Source organism: Leguminivora glycinivorella, chromosome Z (assembly GCF_023078275.1).
Source record: "Leguminivora glycinivorella isolate SPB_JAAS2020 chromosome Z, LegGlyc_1.1, whole genome shotgun sequence".
Classification (NCBI taxonomy): domain Eukaryota; kingdom Metazoa; phylum Arthropoda; class Insecta; order Lepidoptera; family Tortricidae; genus Leguminivora; species Leguminivora glycinivorella.
This window is the reverse complement of record NC_062998.1, coordinates 38,206,328-38,223,625: the sequence shown is the minus strand read 5'-3', so window position 1 is coordinate 38,223,625 and position 17,298 is coordinate 38,206,328. Positions and strand designations below refer to the sequence as shown.

Here is a 17,298-nt window from a genome sequence, read left to right as displayed (position 1 = left end):
CTTCGAATGTGAGTCACTGACAGGCTCAAGATACTACGTCACATTCATAGATGATTATACTCGATACTGCTACGTATACTTCATCAAGAAGAAAAGCGACGTATTCAAATGTTTCCAAACTTACAAAAACGAAGTTGAAACGCTCCATAACAAGAAAATTCGACACCTGCAATCTGATAACGGGTCAGAATACCGCAACAAGGAATTTGACAACTTTCTCGCATCGCATGGCATTCAAAGAAGATTGACCACTGCTTACACGCCCCAAATGAACGGCATAAGCGAAAAGAAGAATCGTTCCTTATTAGATAAAACCAGATGTCTGTTGATAGAAGCCAATGCTCCCCAAAAACTCTGGGCAGAAGCGGTATCTACGCAAATTACCTTATAAACCGTAGCCCTTCAAAAGCATTAAATGGCACCATACCGTTCACGAAATGGATGAATAAAACCTGGAAACCATCTTCACGTTTTTGGCAGAAAGACCCTCAAAAAAAAAAAAGACCCTCGTTTTGAAAAAGAACAAACTAGGAAAACTGACACAAAAAACCAAAGAGGGTGTATTTGTGGGATACTCGTTGACCTCTAAAGGCTACAGAATCTACATACCCGAAGATGACGACGTGGTAATAAGCAGGGATATCAAGGTCATAGAGAAAATGTACTTTAAAGACGAAAATACAAGCTATGAAGACCTCGTACGCGAAGAGGAGCGCAACACAAAGAAATCTGAAAGAGGAAACAGAAATAAACATCAGAATAGTCATGGCAGACGACATATAGAGGTAGAAGTCACGGATCACAGGCATGAAGATCCCCTCAAAATTCCAGTGATATCAGCTCAACAAAACAGGCACAATGCAACAGATCCCATTCAAGAGGACGAGCCAGAAGAAGCAGACAACTTTGATGATGCTCCAGAGTTTGCTGAGATGCCCGAAAACGAGATTCAGATGCCCGAAAACGAGATTCAGATGCCTGAAAACGAAAGGCAGATACCTGAAAACGAGAGGCTAATATCTGAAAACGAGAGGCAGATACCTGAGAACGAGAGGCAGATACCTGAGAACGAGAGGCAGATACCCGAGAATGGGAGGCCCCAAAGAGAACGGCGAAAACCTTCATGGTGGAAAGACTTCATACTAGGTGACAGAGAAAAAAGTCATGCTCACAGAGACAAGCAACCTCTTTGACGAAAATGAAAATGACGAATACTGGCATGACGCGATAAAAGCTGAAATAAGAGCACATGTCAAAAACGGGACATGGAAAATCGGAAAGAAAACCAAAGATATGAAAGTTGTAGATTATAAAATGGTACCTACTTAGAAATAAAATCGGACCCGATAACAGCGTCACTAGAAAAGCAAGATTTGTTGCAAGGGGCTTCACACAAAGACCAGGAATCGACTACAACGAAACATACGCTCCCGTTGCGAAATTAAGTTCGATCAGATCTGTCATTGGCATTGCTATGGAAGAAGGGTTACAGTTGAACCAGATGGACGTAACAACGGCATACCTAAATGGAGAACTGAAAGAACAAATCGTTATGAAATACCCAGACTACCTAGAAGATTATCTGACAGAAATTATGGTCGAAGAAAGTACAAAAGATGATTTAACCATCTTCAATAAGACAATGGACATGCTGATAGAAATAAAGAATACTCCAAAAGAGAAAGTATGCTGCCTTATTAAAGCACTTTATGGACTCAAGCAGGCAGGGAGGCAGTGGTACAAGAAGCTCGACACAGAATTAAAACACATTGGATTTAAAGCATCAGAGGCTGACCCATGTGTATACGTACTAGAGAAAAGAGGAGCTAAAGTCATAATAGTAATTTATGTCGACGATCTACTAATTGCCTACTCAAGTCCAAAGATACTAAATGAAGTCAAATACCTACTAAATTCCAAATTCGAGTTGAAAGATATGGGAAGACCAAAGAGGCTTATCGGCATAGATTTGTCATATAAGAAGAACGAAATAAAAATAAACCAAGAAAAGTTCATTGAAGACACTCTTAAGAAATTTAGAATGGAAGACTGTAAACCAGTATCCACGCCATTGGAGCCCGGTCTGAAATTAGAAAAAAGCAAAATTGAGGAGACTCAACAACTGCAACTCTCATACAAAAACTTGATTGGTACACTCATGTACATAGCGACCTGTATGTAACTTTAAATATGTGTACAAAGCGCGAGAACTTAAAGTGTTAAAGTGGACTTTGGTTTGAGCTTCGTTATGGAAGAGTAACAGCATCCAAGTGTTATGAAGTAAGTAGGTGCAAAACAACTGATGGTTCTCTGGTTGCAGTGATTTTTGGGGCAAGATCAGTACAGACACCAGGAATCAAACGTGGTCAGACTACGAAAAATATATGAAATATTACATAAAAGCTGGTAAATTAACGAAAAAATGCTTTGCTGAAGTACAAATTCAAATGTTTTGTGCAAAAGTAAATCACAGTTATTTCTGTGTTGCAAGCAGTGATTTTGAAAAAAACCAATAAAGTGACAATATTGCCTGTTACTTATAATTATATTTTTTTTAGGAGTTTGATTTAACCAATAGTTTCATTTTGAGAAAAAAATATTGTTCCTAAGTTGTATGAAAGTGTGCCTATGTAATGTAGCAACTAGCAAGTAACCAAAGGAGTCATTGTTTTAATTACTTTTACTAAAGTTGGTAATAAAATTTAACATTAAACGAAAAATGTGCTAACTTATTATTTTCATATTATTCAGTTAGGGTAAGTTGTCAAACAATGAAACACTAAAATTTCAAATATTTTTATCTGTGGTATTTTGAAAGGTAAATAAAAAACAAATAACTATTATATAATAACAAATAAAAGCTTTTATTTAACTTGCAATGTAAGTAGGTATGTATTGGGACTAGTTCAGGCTATAAAAGTGGAGGGAATCGTGAAATGAAATGAAATGAAATATTTATTTTCCAAGTAGGCATATTACAATGCGCTTATGAACGTCAAATAAAACTACGCCAGCTCTAACCCTACGCCTCAGCCTCGAGAAGATTTCAGTCCCCCCTCAGTTGGAGGAGGGTATCCACTATGGGACCGGCAAGAAACTCGGCGGGCCACTTCTTTTCAAAATATTACATCTTATAATTAACATGCATTAAAAAAAAACAAGATACAATTTATTAAGCAAAAGTATTCATAAAAAAAAATATTAACACAAGAAATTATACAAAGTACAAAGCTATTATGATTATTAATAAGAGATGTTAGAGATGTATAGAGTCTCTAAGTGTCAAAGTACATCTAAAAAAATTATACAAAATTATACGAAACACGAGCAAATCACTTAGTATACCTTTGTCGATATTAATTAATCGTTCCTTATCAGAGGGCATATTTCCCGATAAATGGAAGGAAGCCAATGTTGTTCCAATACATAAAAAGTTATCAAAGACTAATATTGAAAACTACCGCCCTATTTCAATTTTAAACACATTTAGTAAGATTTTTGAGAAAATAGTATATGATCATATTTATCCTACAATAATGCAAGGCATCAGTTCGAACCAACATGGTTTTCTTCGGCGTAGATCTACAATTACCAATCTTACAGAATTTACAAATTATGTCCTTAAAAATATGGAAAGAGGTGGACAGGTTGACGTGGTGTACACTGATTTTGAGAAAGCTTTCGACAGAGTAGACCACGTCATCCTGTTAGCCAAACTAGAAAAACTAGGAATACATGGCTCTCTACTCAGATGGATAAGATCCTATCTCTCTAATAGATCGCAATTTGTCACAATTGGTGGTTACAGATCAAATCATATTTATATCCCATCTGGCGTCCCTCAGGGATCACATTTAGGACCTCTCTTCTATAATGCATATATATTTGATATTTACACTTGTATCGAATCACCAGTGCAACATCTGTTATACGCTGATGATAAAAAAGTATTTATCAAAATAAAGGATGCTTCTGACAATCATATTTTACAACGAACATTAGATTCACTATCAGAATATTATAATAAAAACAAAATAACGGTCAATGCTTCTAAATGTCAAGTAATTACTTTTTCAAGAAAACCATCACCGATTCACGCTAGCTATACAATGAACCATATCAGACTAGAAAGAGTGCAAGCAGTAAGAGACCTAGGAGTCTTATTAGATAGTAAAATGTTGATGTCTGATCACATTGATAATATAATAAATAAAGCATACAAAAATTTGGGTTTCGTGATGAGAGTCTGTAAGGCATTCAACGATCCTGATTGTATCAAATTAGTTTATTTTACCTACGTACGTAGTGTCCTTGAATACGCATCCAATATATGGTCTCCTAATTACATTACCTACAAGTCACGAATAGAAAGGCTACAACAGAGGTTCGTACGATATCTGAACTACCGTACTAAACAAACATCCATAAGCTATGATAATAGTTGTAAACGATTTAACATGATGAGTCTGGAGGACAGGAGAGTGTTACTAGATATGGGTTTATTGTTCGATATAGTCAAAGGTGACCTAGATTGCCCCAATCTTATAGCTGAAATCAAATACTTCACACCTAAAGTAAATACTAGGCATCAACGCCTACTTAGTTTACCTAATTATCATACTAATTACGGCAGGAATTCTGTGTTATATAGAATTTCCAAAACTTACAACGATCAGTTCAGTGATATCGACCCATTCGTACATAATAACAAAAAATCGTTTAAAACCGCAATAGCGAATAAAATTGTTAGTGATTAATTGAAGGAGTAAACACACACACACACACACACACGCACACGCACACGCACACGCACACGCACACGCACACGCACACGCACACGCACACGCACACGCACACGCACACGCACACGCACACGCACACGCACACGCACACGCACACACACACACACACACACACACACACACACACACACACACACACACACACACACACACACACACACACACACACACACACACACACACACACACACACACACACACACACACACACACACACACACACACACACACACACACACACACACACATAAGTTTGTAATGCATACTATATATAATATGTAGTTTTTTAATTATCTAGCATCTAAGCCATCCGTATTCTTTCATTTGTAATATGTTAGGGAGACCTGTTATTGGCTTCATTTTTGTATCCTAGTCTTAAGCCTATGTTCTTTTGTTAAAGCTGTTGGTCTTCTAATAAAATAAAATAAAAAAATAAAATAAAATGAAGAAAAAAAACGAATAACTAAAATAACTTTAGAGTTGTAAAAAACTCTTGTCTTAACACTTTCGCTACCAAGAACCCGACTGTCGGGTACACCGCTCGTAGAAGCGTAGCCGATTACATGGGTTTCCCCGTATGTAGCGAAAATGTCGTAGCGCCGCGTAGAGCCCGGTTTCGAAAGTGTTAAGCAAAGGAGAAAATATATATATATATATATATATATATACTTAATCTACTTTTTTCCTTGGAGATGTATATGGTCTCCAAGAGTCAGAAAGAAAATAAACAAACAAGGACCGAACAGAGTGCCTCAACGTAATCTCATTCAAAATTAATGTTACATAGAATAGCATAGCCCCTATTAGCTGAAACAGACCGGTCTTCACAAACAGCACGAATATGGCGCGCATCTCAGCCATCGCCTCCCTCAACCTTCATTCGGGAAGGTGGCGACCCGATCAACGACGTCACCGTAAGCAAAGACTTTTTAGCGAGCATGACATGTTCAAGCTGTCCGGGCTGTATTAAATATTCCAATAATAAGTGAATACGGTATACCTAGATGTAAGACACAACATTCCGTGCTTGTATGTTACATAGTTTAAATTGACTTAATTGAAAACAAGATCTTGGGAGTGTCTTTTGTACTATTAGTACATGTCCTATACAAGCCTACATTGTACAGTAGGTACATAAAAGTGTTTCGTGAGAAAACAGAGTGTTTTGTAATACTATTTTCATTATAGATGGTGCTATTTTTACGCACTAGTGCGAGAAGTGGTTCATTTCTTGTCAGGTCGAAGCTTCGGAGTGCCATCTGTACTGAAAAACGTCGTTTGATATACGTGCGAAAAGGAAATTCGTAACTCGTGTAGATTTAAATCCCTTTGGTCGTGTTTTAATTTATCGCCACTCGTTTCGAACTTCCTCTTTTCGCACTTGTATCGAAATTCCTTTTTTAATACCTAAATAAAGGAGTGAACGAAATCGTAATGAATTTTGTTTCAACGCGGGACAAACTGACCCTACATATTTTTCCATTGTTGTTTGAAAGTAAATAAAACTCCATAAATATTACAGTATTCAGAAAGTTTTATTTAACTATTTAATACACGTTATTATACAAGGTCTTTGTTCACTAAATGACCAACAGCATGCATTCGTCTGCCCGCCGCCCGCCCAGGAAACTGATGTTCAGTACAGCAACTACTAAAATCGATAGGAGGAAATCAAGTTGGTCGCAGATCACAGATCTGAAGAATGCAGTCCAAGGCCTGTTAACTCTTTTAGTAAGATAAGACCCCTTGTAATGCGCATGTAGTAATCGGTCGCTAATCCGTGTATACCAGGAATAAAAATATTAATATTTTTCTGCTAACTTTAGGCTTTAGCTAATAACCTCCTTTATGCAACCTATTTCTAGTGAGCGTCAGGACCCCTGGACCACTACAGATATTTGATGTTTAGTACATACTAAAATGTAGTACCTATTTGATACTATTTGGTACCTGAGTACATATATTTGGTACCTCCACTGATATCGAAAAATCGAGCGAATAAAGTGGCCAGACATTCTGACGTCAGGATGTCTGGACCATTTTTGGTTTACATAGTTCTAGACAACACTACTAATTGATATCTTAGTCAATATTTAATACCTATTTGGTACCTGTCAATATATTTTTTTTCAAATTTTTTTGGCGTACCAGAAAAAAGTTATGACGGAATTTAAAGTTGTGAGCCCAGCCGTGGCGTTGAAGTATGTAGCGCCTGTCAAAAGTATAGAGGCAAATCCGCCAGCCCTCCTGCGCGCGTCAACTTAAATAGGAATTTAGTTTTAGGCACTAAATTTTAGTATGTACTAAACATCAAATATCTGTAGTGGTCCAGGAGTCCTGACGCTCACTATTTCTAGCTTTCTGGCCACTGATATTTTGATTGATATGTGTCAATGTCGATATATGAAAATTTATTGAAAATTGTTATTATCGCTGTGTATTTATTTTCATGTGAATCATCATCATCATCATGAAGTTCACGCAATGTTAACGGTTGTATTCTTCAAGCTTGTGAAATGCATATACTCATCCTTGACTTCTTTATGAATTAGATAATGTATTGAAAAGGGATGGATATATGCTAGTTATTTCCCTTTTTGGTAGGTGGTCAGTAGGTTCTTGTTTTTCTAGGGATGTTACTTTGTCGATTTGACTATCGATAAAATACACACTTACTTTAGTTATACTTCAGTGCTATACTTCCGTGGCATCAACAATCTACCAACTAGATGGGACATTACTGATTAATTGTTGCAAATAATAAAATTATTAATAAATTCATTAAGTCTTATAATATATCTTGGTGCAAGACTTTTCCGCCAACCCAATAAAATACATATTATAGTGAAATTACGCACTAGTAGAGGAGTGGAATGAGAATTTGTATGGGGGGGGGGGGGGTCATAATAATTCCCACAGAACCGAAGTTTGGTTTTTTTAGTTCTTTGTGTGTGTCTTTTTGACATACTAAAAATATAGTAAAATATATTTATGAAAAATGCGTTTTTTCGACCGACAAAAGTTGTATGAAAAATTACTATGGAAAAAAAATTCTAAAATTTAAAAATCGTCTCTGGTATCAACTTATGGGAAATTAGGCGGCAAATTTTTTTATAGCGTTGATGTTTAGCAAAAATATAAATATTTTTCACTATTTTGGTAAAATAAAAAATGATAAAAATCATAAATTTGATGAAAGGAAGTAATTAAAACATAAATTTCAGCAATGTAATTTTTTTCATATGTCCCACACCCAGGGCCGGATTAAGGGTAGAGCGAGTGGAGCGGCCGCTCTAGGCGCCGAATGGTAAGGGGGCGCCAAAATCATCATTGCGTGGGCGCACAAATAGCCCAGTATGGCGAGAGGAGCCGGAAATTAATTTTATTCAGCTATTGAAAATCTAGATTTGTGATTGTGATTCAGATTATCTGAAAAGTAGCACCATGTACAACATTCATAAGGTGCATGGGAGCTGTTACTAGGGCGCCGTGAAAGATGTTTCTAGCTCTAAGACGAACCATATTGTTGCGAGGCCGAACGACAAAGTCAAAGTTACGGCGCTATCCAAACACTCAGTATTTATCCACAATCCAAAGCAGAATTCCTCTTAAGATAATCGATAAGAATAGCTACTCGCCCAGCGGTGAGCTATTAATATCGCCGTGTCTCTTTTATTTGCACGGGAGTGCTTATCTTTTGTTCGTTTTTATAGCCGATAGCTCATAGCTTACTAGCTCGCGGTGGGACCAGTGCCTAAAGTCAAAGGCGCAAAACGTCTCAGAGAGGCACAATTTTGTATGAGTCAAAGGAGCGTAAGCGTGATGATGAACGAACTTCTAAGCACTAGGAAACCGAAGGGCACATAATGGCAAACCACCGATGCCCATTATGGCATCCCGACGCTGACGAATGAGTTACTGTGGCCTAATTAACTCTTCGTGTAATAAAACTAAAACTGATGACGAAATAAAAGGCCTAGAAGTCGAGAACGCCAGCACCCTGTGAAATCTAAATACCCCAAAATATGCCAAAGTTCTGCAATTAGAGTCGAACTTCTCAATGTCTGTCCAAGTTGGCCATTGCTTTTTTCTCCCATGCCTTGCCGTGGCCCTAAACTGAAGCTCAAATCCGACTGTTATCAGTTCTTGGTCTGCCAGAGCTTGGTCTTTGGCCTCTTTTGTTTCATCACAGTAATTTGTTCTTGTCCTAATGAACTCCTTAATGAACACGCTGCGCAGGAAAGCTTTAACCTCGCGCACGTTTGGCCTACGAAAGACAGGGGCTTATATATAACACCCCCCCCCCCCCCCCCTTAAATAATAGGAAAAAATTTCGCGCTCGCTTCGCTCGCGTTAACTGTTTTTATCTAATAAGAATACATGTGATATATTTTACTTAAATACTTAGTCAAATGGTTGTGAGGTGTCAGACGGGCACAGGGAATCTATAAGTATGGCGTTTTGACTTCGGATTCGGACTCCAAAAATATTTAAACAAGGGGGCGCCAAAACTATATCTCGCTCTACCCTGATCGAGTGCGCGGGCCGGCGCTGCCCACACCATGGTAAATACGGGTACGATCCGCCTGGTGATTAACAGTTACGGTAGCCTATGACGCCTGCCAATCTAGAGCCTCCACATGCGCGTTGCTGGCCCTTTAGGGTACCTTTCCACTAGAGATGCGCAACGTGATAGTGTTTGATATCCACCAATCATGTTCACTGTTCACAAAGCGTAGCGCTAGTAGGAACGGGTTCGACTAAGCTGATTGTGGATATCAGAAGCATCCATAACACATCTCTGGTGGAAAGGCACCCTTAACAGTCCTCAGCTAGCTCGCAGGATAACGCGCGTCCTCGGGAGAAAAATCCTCCTAAGCCTACATCGAAAACAGATGCCTTAATCTCGCTGTCCAAGGCTCTAAGTCACGCGGCCCCGGTAGCCCAAAGAAGCGCTGGCTGGACGTCGTGGGAGCGGACATACAAGAGAACAATCTCACGTCTAAGTATGCTGGAGACCGGGCAAAGTGGAGAAGACTGACCGCTAGGCCGGGAAAACGCTAGGTTGAATTAGAAGAAGCCGCAGTGTGCGACCATATACGGGTCCAGGGTGTGTGGATGCGCAGATTTATGACTAGAAAAACCGATGATTATTAGGTTTTGGTTTTCTCTCGTGTTCGATATAATGCTTTATCGACAGTTTTTTAATGGGATGCGACAATTTATATACTTTTATTGAACCCCACCAAAATACAAGTTCATGGTAAATACGGTTACCCAATAGGAGGATTTTTCTCCCGCGGACGCGCGTTATCCTGCGAGCTAGCTGAGGACTGTTAAGGGTGCCTTTCCACCAGAGATGTGTTATGGATGCTTCTGATATCCACAATCAGCTTAGTCGAACCCGTTCCTACTAGCGCTACGCTTTGTGAACGAACAGTGAACATGATTGGTGGATATCAAACACTATCACGTTGCGCATCTCTAGTGGAAAGGTACCCTAAAGGGCCAGCAACGCGCATGTGGAGGCTCTAGATTGGCAGGCATCATAGGCTACCGTAACTGCTAATCACCAGGCGGATCGTACCCGTATTTACCATGGTGTGGGACATATGAAAAAAATTACATTGCTGAAATTTATGTTTTAATTACTTCCTTTCATCAAATTTATGATTTTTATCATTTTTTATTTTACCAAAATAGTGAAAAATATTTATATTTTTGCTAAACATCAACGCTATAAAAAAATTTGCCGCCTAATTCCCCATAAGTTGATACCAGAGACGATTTTTAAATTTTAGGATTTACTGAAAAAAAACAAACTTCGGTGCTGTGGTAATTATTATGACCCCCAAGGCTATATCTCCTCTACTACACGCTTAAAATACGCGCACGGAAGTGGCGGTGGATAGGGCACGTGCTACGCAGAGCAGATAACCACCTGCCCAAGCAGGGTCTCTGTCTCTGCTGGCAATCACCTGGCAGTAGACGGTCGGGACGGCCTTGTACCACGTGGAGGCGGTCAGTGGAGAAGGAGGCTGGCGCAAGTGGACTAGGCTGGAAGGATTTGGAAGCAGTCGCCCAGGATCGTGAAAAGTGGAAGATTCTTCTAAGAGCCCTATGTCCCTAGTGAGGGATAACAGGAATACATCATCATCATCATCATCATCATAGTGAAATTAAAATAATTTATTTAATGTAAAAAAAAAGAGAAATAAAGGCTATATTATATTATTGGATTATATACATGACATGTTTAATATTACACACGATATGCTTTAACAGGTACGTGTGGCAACTGATCTTCTAACCCAAATATTGATTAATCATTCTTAATACATATTATTAAGTACTTTAAATACCAGTGACCACTAATTCAAAGTTATTGGCCCTTAAATAATATGGTTTTAGTTAAAAAACTTCTTATTCTGTCACGAGGCATACAAGCCTGTTTGATGATGTGGTGGATGCGTGCTGTTAGATATACCTTACAGACAGCCTTTATCAGTAACATCCTGTGATTGTTTTCAAATTCTTGTTCATGTGAATGCACAGTAAGTTTATCAAAAGGTCTAGTTCCTATAAATGTCCCTCCGACTTTATTTATGATAGACATTACATGTTTTTGACGGCCTAAAAATTCCGCGCGCATGGTGGTTTTTTGTTGCCTTATAATTCTCTCAGTGGTTTCACATATTTTAAACACATCTTTGGATGGCATTATCAGTCCGCCTCGGTCTTTAATACTGATCAATGTTATTATCTCTGAATTGTTTTCACTGCTGTACTGACTTTCTATGCATTGTTCACACTTTAGAGATTTTTGTAGCCCGGGATTGCAGTCGACTCCCTTGTACCATGCAGTAATAGTTTTCGGATGTGGCAAAACGTCTTCGAATTGTTCCCGAACGAACGAGTACGCTTTCGGCGAAAGGTAATGTAAAGTCACTGCAAATTTTTTTATTTCATTTCAGAGGGCATTGTTTGGGCTGGTGTCTCTCTCGCACGTGTGGTCAGTGTTAATGAGGTTACCAGTAGTATTTTTATCTCTATATTACCTAACTTTATAACTTCTTATATTATTTAAGTGTTATATTCAGACTAGGGTTTCGATATATTTTAAAGAATTGGCAAATAATTACAATGAAATTATTTTGATGCCAATAAATCAAATATTTGCTTAATTAAAAAAAAAAACCTTCAATTGGGTATTAGTAGGTTTGGTAGTAACTTTGAATATATGCTGCAGTAGATTCTTTCGGGGCTATAATCCGCAAACGTACCGCGTCTCTCATGCACCGGGTACGTGATAGTCCCAACAGCCTGCTTCAGCTCATCTCTGGATATCCTGCCGGTACATTCTGGAGACACTGGAATTTCTTGCATATGGGTTCTAGAGGCGTGGTGTATAATTTAATGTAAATATCGGAATAGATTGAATAATTTTAATTTTTATGTTTTTTGACTTTTATTTAATGTTTTGAATTTTATTTTTAATATTTTTAATTTTTATTGACGATTTTTAATGTTTAAATTCTGTTGCTTTTATTGTATTTAATTGTATTCTTTTACTATGGGTTTTACCTGGGGCCTATTGCATAACAATTTACAACTCATATTACAAGCGGTACTTGTAATACAAGTTGTAAATTGTTATGCAATAGGCCCCTGAAATAAAATTTTTGAATTGAATTGAATTGACTGGTATCCTCAATTTATGACAGTTATGACGTCACTGAATAATGTTGACATTGTCAGTAAGTGTGAGAGGGACACCAGCCCAAAGAATGCCCTCTCATGCAGACACACTTTTTGGCCTAACTACTCAACCTAGCTGAATATCTCTAAATCTATGGTCAAAACAAATAACACTAGGAATTACTAAATACTGTCACACACGTGTTCAGTTATTATCTTAATTTTTTTTAATAACTCAATAACCGTAAAAGTTAGGACGCTTGTTTCGTAGAGAAATTAATAGTTTTTGATCTAAAGAACCTTCCCTTAAAGTTAGCGGAATTTAATAAAAACAGGGTGTATAATTGTAATCTACTCGCAAAGCTATTTAATTTCATACGACACACGGTATGATTAAGCGCTCGGTTTCGATTTCACTATTTTTCACATGAAAGCCCTCTTAAGGTATGAAATGAATATCGATAGGTTATTATTGTGAGGTCGATAGAACTACACCACATCACTATGTCAAAAACATAACCTTTCTCAGTTTGAGAAAACTTCGAAAAAACATGCATAAATCCATACAGAATTGAATATAGTTTTAGTTGTGTAAACTACCAATATATACATTTATATTTCGTTCGGGTCCACCAATAAATATTATCAAAATTTAAGGAAACTTACCGATGGAATGTTATAACCTCTTGCATATTTTCTTTCCGTCCTGTATGTGATCTGCACTCCTTTATCACACAAGCCATAATGAGGAACGGAACTTGCAACTATCACAAACGTACATTCACCAAACTTTTTCACGATCATTCAGGAATTCTCAGAAAATTAAAAATTATCGTCAAGACGAAAACTGAATTCGTGAGAAATAAACAATGCAATATAATACGACTATGTACAGTTGTCAAAGGTAGACATTGACTGTCAAATGAGAAACACATATTCAATTTAGCCGTATTATAAACCTTGAAAGGGAACCATTTGACCAGTAGCGGCTTGCCCTAAAGTGCGCTTGTGCGGTGCACTCCCAAAAATAATCACAATTAAACTATAGTAATACATCAATTATGGTACCTCAAATTAATGTATTATACTATATAAAAACTATCGCAAAAAATGTCAGTCTTGGGCGGAACGGCGCCGTGTGCGAACTACGCACGGATCACATGTTTATTTTTATTATCAAGATTCGCGGGCAGTTTTAACAGTAATTTAGAACGATATCAGTAATGTAGGTATTATTAAACTGATGTATAAGTTAGTGGGTATATCTCTTTAATAATATTTGAAACTGTGAGTGTGTTCTTTGTTTAAATATCGACGGTTTAGTTTTGATTTAAAACCGTTACTGTTCCCGTGTTGTTCATATCATACGTTTGTGTTTGAATTAAAACTGTTTGTACGAAATGGCTTCGAAAAATGAATCAGACGAGGAATTGGCTAGCAGAATGAAATCGGAATTAAGAATTGAAAGTGTTAACGATGATTCGGACGATTCAGCAAGTCAGTCGGAGGATGAGTCTGGGAGTGACTGGGAAACCATGTCGGAGAGTGACTGGAGTATAGACAGCGACTGGAGTATTGATGGTGACACAGTGAGCCCATCGGACACTGAAGACGAGTGCTCGGCCTCTTCAGCGACGCCATCGTTGCTGCAATGGAGCAACGACATCCAACCCGCTAAAGTATGCCCCTTCAAAATGAAGCCAGGCCTTAAGGAGAGCTGCGGCAAGACGCCCGTAGACTTCTTCAAGCTACTATTCAATAGATCTTTATCCGAGTTTCTAGTAAATAATATAAACAATCACGCACTGAAACTCCTAAATCCGGATGTCCAGAATCAACAAGGTAGACGCTTTAAGCAGGTAACACTGAACGAGTTTTACGTTTTCCTCGGGTTACTTTTGAATGTAGGAACTATGAATGCGGATGTAATTGATGCAACGCAGCCGCTTGTTGAAGACCCCGAGGAATACATGAGCCCTGTTAGATTTATGTTCATTTTAAAATGTTTGAATTTCGAACATGAGCTGCCTGGGAAGACTGATAAGATGTCTAAAATCTCTCATATGATAGATTACTTCAATATTATGATGAAAAAGTCGTTCATCCAACAAGGGTGTTATGTATAGAAAAGTCAATCACTGTGCCTTGTTATGAAAATGTATACATATTAACAGATGAGTTCGGATTAGCGCTGAAATTGGCAGTTTATCAATCAGAACAGAAACCCGGTCCTCACGTGGCGAAGACTTTGCTAGAAGATAAATTAGATGTCGGCCATTCCGTGTACATGAGTGAAGATTACAATTCTCTTGAATTAACCAGGTTCCTAATAAATAGAAAGACTTATGTAACAGGACCGATTAAGCGTAAAAGGTTCGGAGTTTTAAAAGAAGTTAAAGATAAAAAGTTAGAAAAGGGGGAGAAGATAGTTAAGTACAATACCGACGGGATCTGCGTAGCGAAATGGAGGGAGCGACGTGAAGTTATAATGGTGTCTTCGGCAGTAGCGGCTTGCCCTAAAGTGCGCTTGTGCGGTGCACTCCCAAAAATAATCACAATTAAACTATAGTAATACATCAATTATGGTACCTCAAATTAATGTATTATACTATATAAAAACTATCGCAAAAAATGTCAGTCTTGGGCGGAACGGCGCCGTGTGCGAACTACGCACGGATCACATGTTTATTTTTATTATCAAGATTCGCGGGCAGTTTTAACAGTAATTTAGAACGATATCAGTAATGTAGGTATTATTAAACTGATGTATAAGTTAGTGGGTATATCTCTTTAATAATATTTGAAACTGTGAGTGTGTTCTTTGTTTAAATATCGACGGTTTAGTTTTGATTTAAAACCGTTACTGTTCCCGTGTTGTTCATATCATACGTTTGTGTTTGAATTTAAACTGTTTGTACGAAATGGCTTCGAAAAATGAATCAGACGAGGAATTGGCTAGCAGAATGAAATCGGAATTAAGAATTGAAAGTGTTAACGATGATTCGGACGATTCAGCAAGTCAGTCGGAGGATGAGTCAGGGAGTGACTGGGAAACCATGTCGGAGAGTGACTGGAGTATAGACAGCGACTGGAGTATTGATGGTGACACAGTGAGCCCATCGGACACTGAAGACGAGTGCTCAGCCTCTTCAGCGACGCCATCGTTGCTGCAATGGAGCAACGACATCCAACCCGCTAAAGTATGCCCCTTCAAAATGAAGCCAGGCCTTAAGGAGAGCTGCGGCAAGACGCCCGTAGACTTCTTCAAGCTACTATTCAATAGATCTTTATCCGAGTTTCTAGTAAATAATATAAACAATCACGCACTGAAACTCCTAAATCCGGATGTCCAGAATCAACAAGGTAGACGCTTTAAGCAGGTAACACTGAACGAGTTTTACGTTTTCCTCGGGTTACTTTTGAATGTAGGAACTATGAATGCGGATGTAATTGATGCAACGCAGCCGCTTGTTGAAGACCCCGAGGAATACATGAGCCCTGTTAGATTTATGTTCATTTTAAAATGTTTGAATTTCGAACATGAGCTGCCTGGGAAGACTGATAAGATGTCTAAAATCTCTCATATGATAGATTACTTCAATATTATGATGAAAAAAGTCGTTCATCCAACAAGGGTGTTATGTATAGAAAAGTCAATCACTGTGCCTTGTTATGAAAATGTATACATATTAACAGATGAGTTCGGATTAGCGCTGAAATTGGCAGTTTATCAATCAGAACAGAAACCCGGTCCTCACGTGGCGAAGACTTTGCTAGAAGATAAATTAGATGTCGGCCATTCCGTGTACATGAGTGAAGATTACAATTCTCTTGAATGAACCAGGTTCCTAATAAATAGAAAGACTTATGTAACAGGACCGATTAAGCGTAAAAGGTTCGGAGTTTTAAAAGAAGTTAAAGATAAAAAGTTAGAAAAGGGGGAGAAGATAGTTAAGTACAATACCGACGGGATCTGCGTAGCGAAATGGAGGGAGCGACGTGAAGTTATAATGGTGTCTTCGGAGCACAATGGGGAATGGAAAGAGTATATAGACACGTACAGACAGAAGAACAAGCGTCCTTCTTGCGTGTTGGAGTACAACAAGTACAAAGATAGCCCTGAAAAGCATGAAGAGATGCTGGGGCAGTATTACTGCAGTATCCTAGCAGAAGACACGAGCGAATAACAAGTTCAAGATATTGGGAGTCCATATTCTGCAGATGTTGGTATTGAACGCTTACATCTTGTATAACGAGTACGGAGGGCAAGCGATGTCGTTGATAGATTTCAGAACGATTGTTGTGAAGCATCTGTTGTCGCATGGGAAGCGGGTCCGCGTTTGAGTTTTTAAAGTGTAAAAGTAGTATGAAAGAGCTCGTGTTTTTTGTTTCGTAAGAAAGTTGATTGTGTTACTAAAGTGTTAAGTTGTATAATTAAGTTTTATTTTCATCTTTTTACTAAATAAACGTTGATATAAACATCAAAAAAAAAAAAGTCCAATCAAACAATTACTTATATTTCTTAAAAGTTCATTATACAGTCTATATTAATCCGCCAATTCCCTTCCTATAGATTCTTTGGCGGGAATTTGAACTGAGAGGGCGGAAAATTTCAAATATTTTTCAAACTTTTCAAGATTCTGTATATATATATTGTAATTTTGTCTGTAATATAGTATTAGTGTAATATACTGATAGAAAATGAGTGACGGCGAGGGCGGGGGTGAGAAACCCCCGGCCCCCAGGAACAAAAAGAATAAAAGGAGTAAGACAATGGACCTAGACAAGGAAAATGGTA

The 17,298-nt window shown here is 38.1% G+C and overlaps 2 protein-coding genes across 4 annotated transcripts in view; one reads left to right on the top strand and one right to left on the bottom strand.

The window, feature by feature from the left end:
• LOC125241096 overlaps positions 1 to 13,854 on the bottom strand; it is a 42,479-nt gene extending 28,625 nt beyond the window's left edge. For both annotated transcript variants that reach the window (XM_048149411.1, XM_048149412.1), the window contains exon 1: positions 13,167 to 13,854. In XM_048149411.1, the coding sequence (XP_048005368.1) occupies positions 13,167 to 13,304 (138 nt within the window). In that variant the 5' untranslated portion in view covers positions 13,305 to 13,854. The remainder of the gene's footprint in view (positions 1 to 13,166) is intronic.
• A 753-nt stretch (positions 13,855 to 14,607) lies between these two features.
• LOC125241414 lies at positions 14,608 to 17,050 on the top strand. 2 transcript variants are annotated; one of them, XM_048149890.1, is made up of 2 exons: positions 14,608 to 14,951; positions 16,474 to 17,050. In XM_048149890.1, the coding sequence occupies exons 1-2, from the start codon at positions 14,788 to 14,790 to the stop codon at positions 16,685 to 16,687; spliced, it is 378 nt and encodes a 125-aa protein (XP_048005847.1). In that variant the 5' UTR covers positions 14,608 to 14,787; the 3' UTR covers positions 16,688 to 17,050. The 2 variants fall into 2 exon arrangements, with proteins under 2 accessions (XP_048005847.1, XP_048005848.1); XM_048149891.1 differs by having other exon boundaries at positions 14,608 to 14,991; positions 16,514 to 17,050.
• The last annotated feature ends 248 nt before the right edge of the window (positions 17,051 to 17,298 follow it).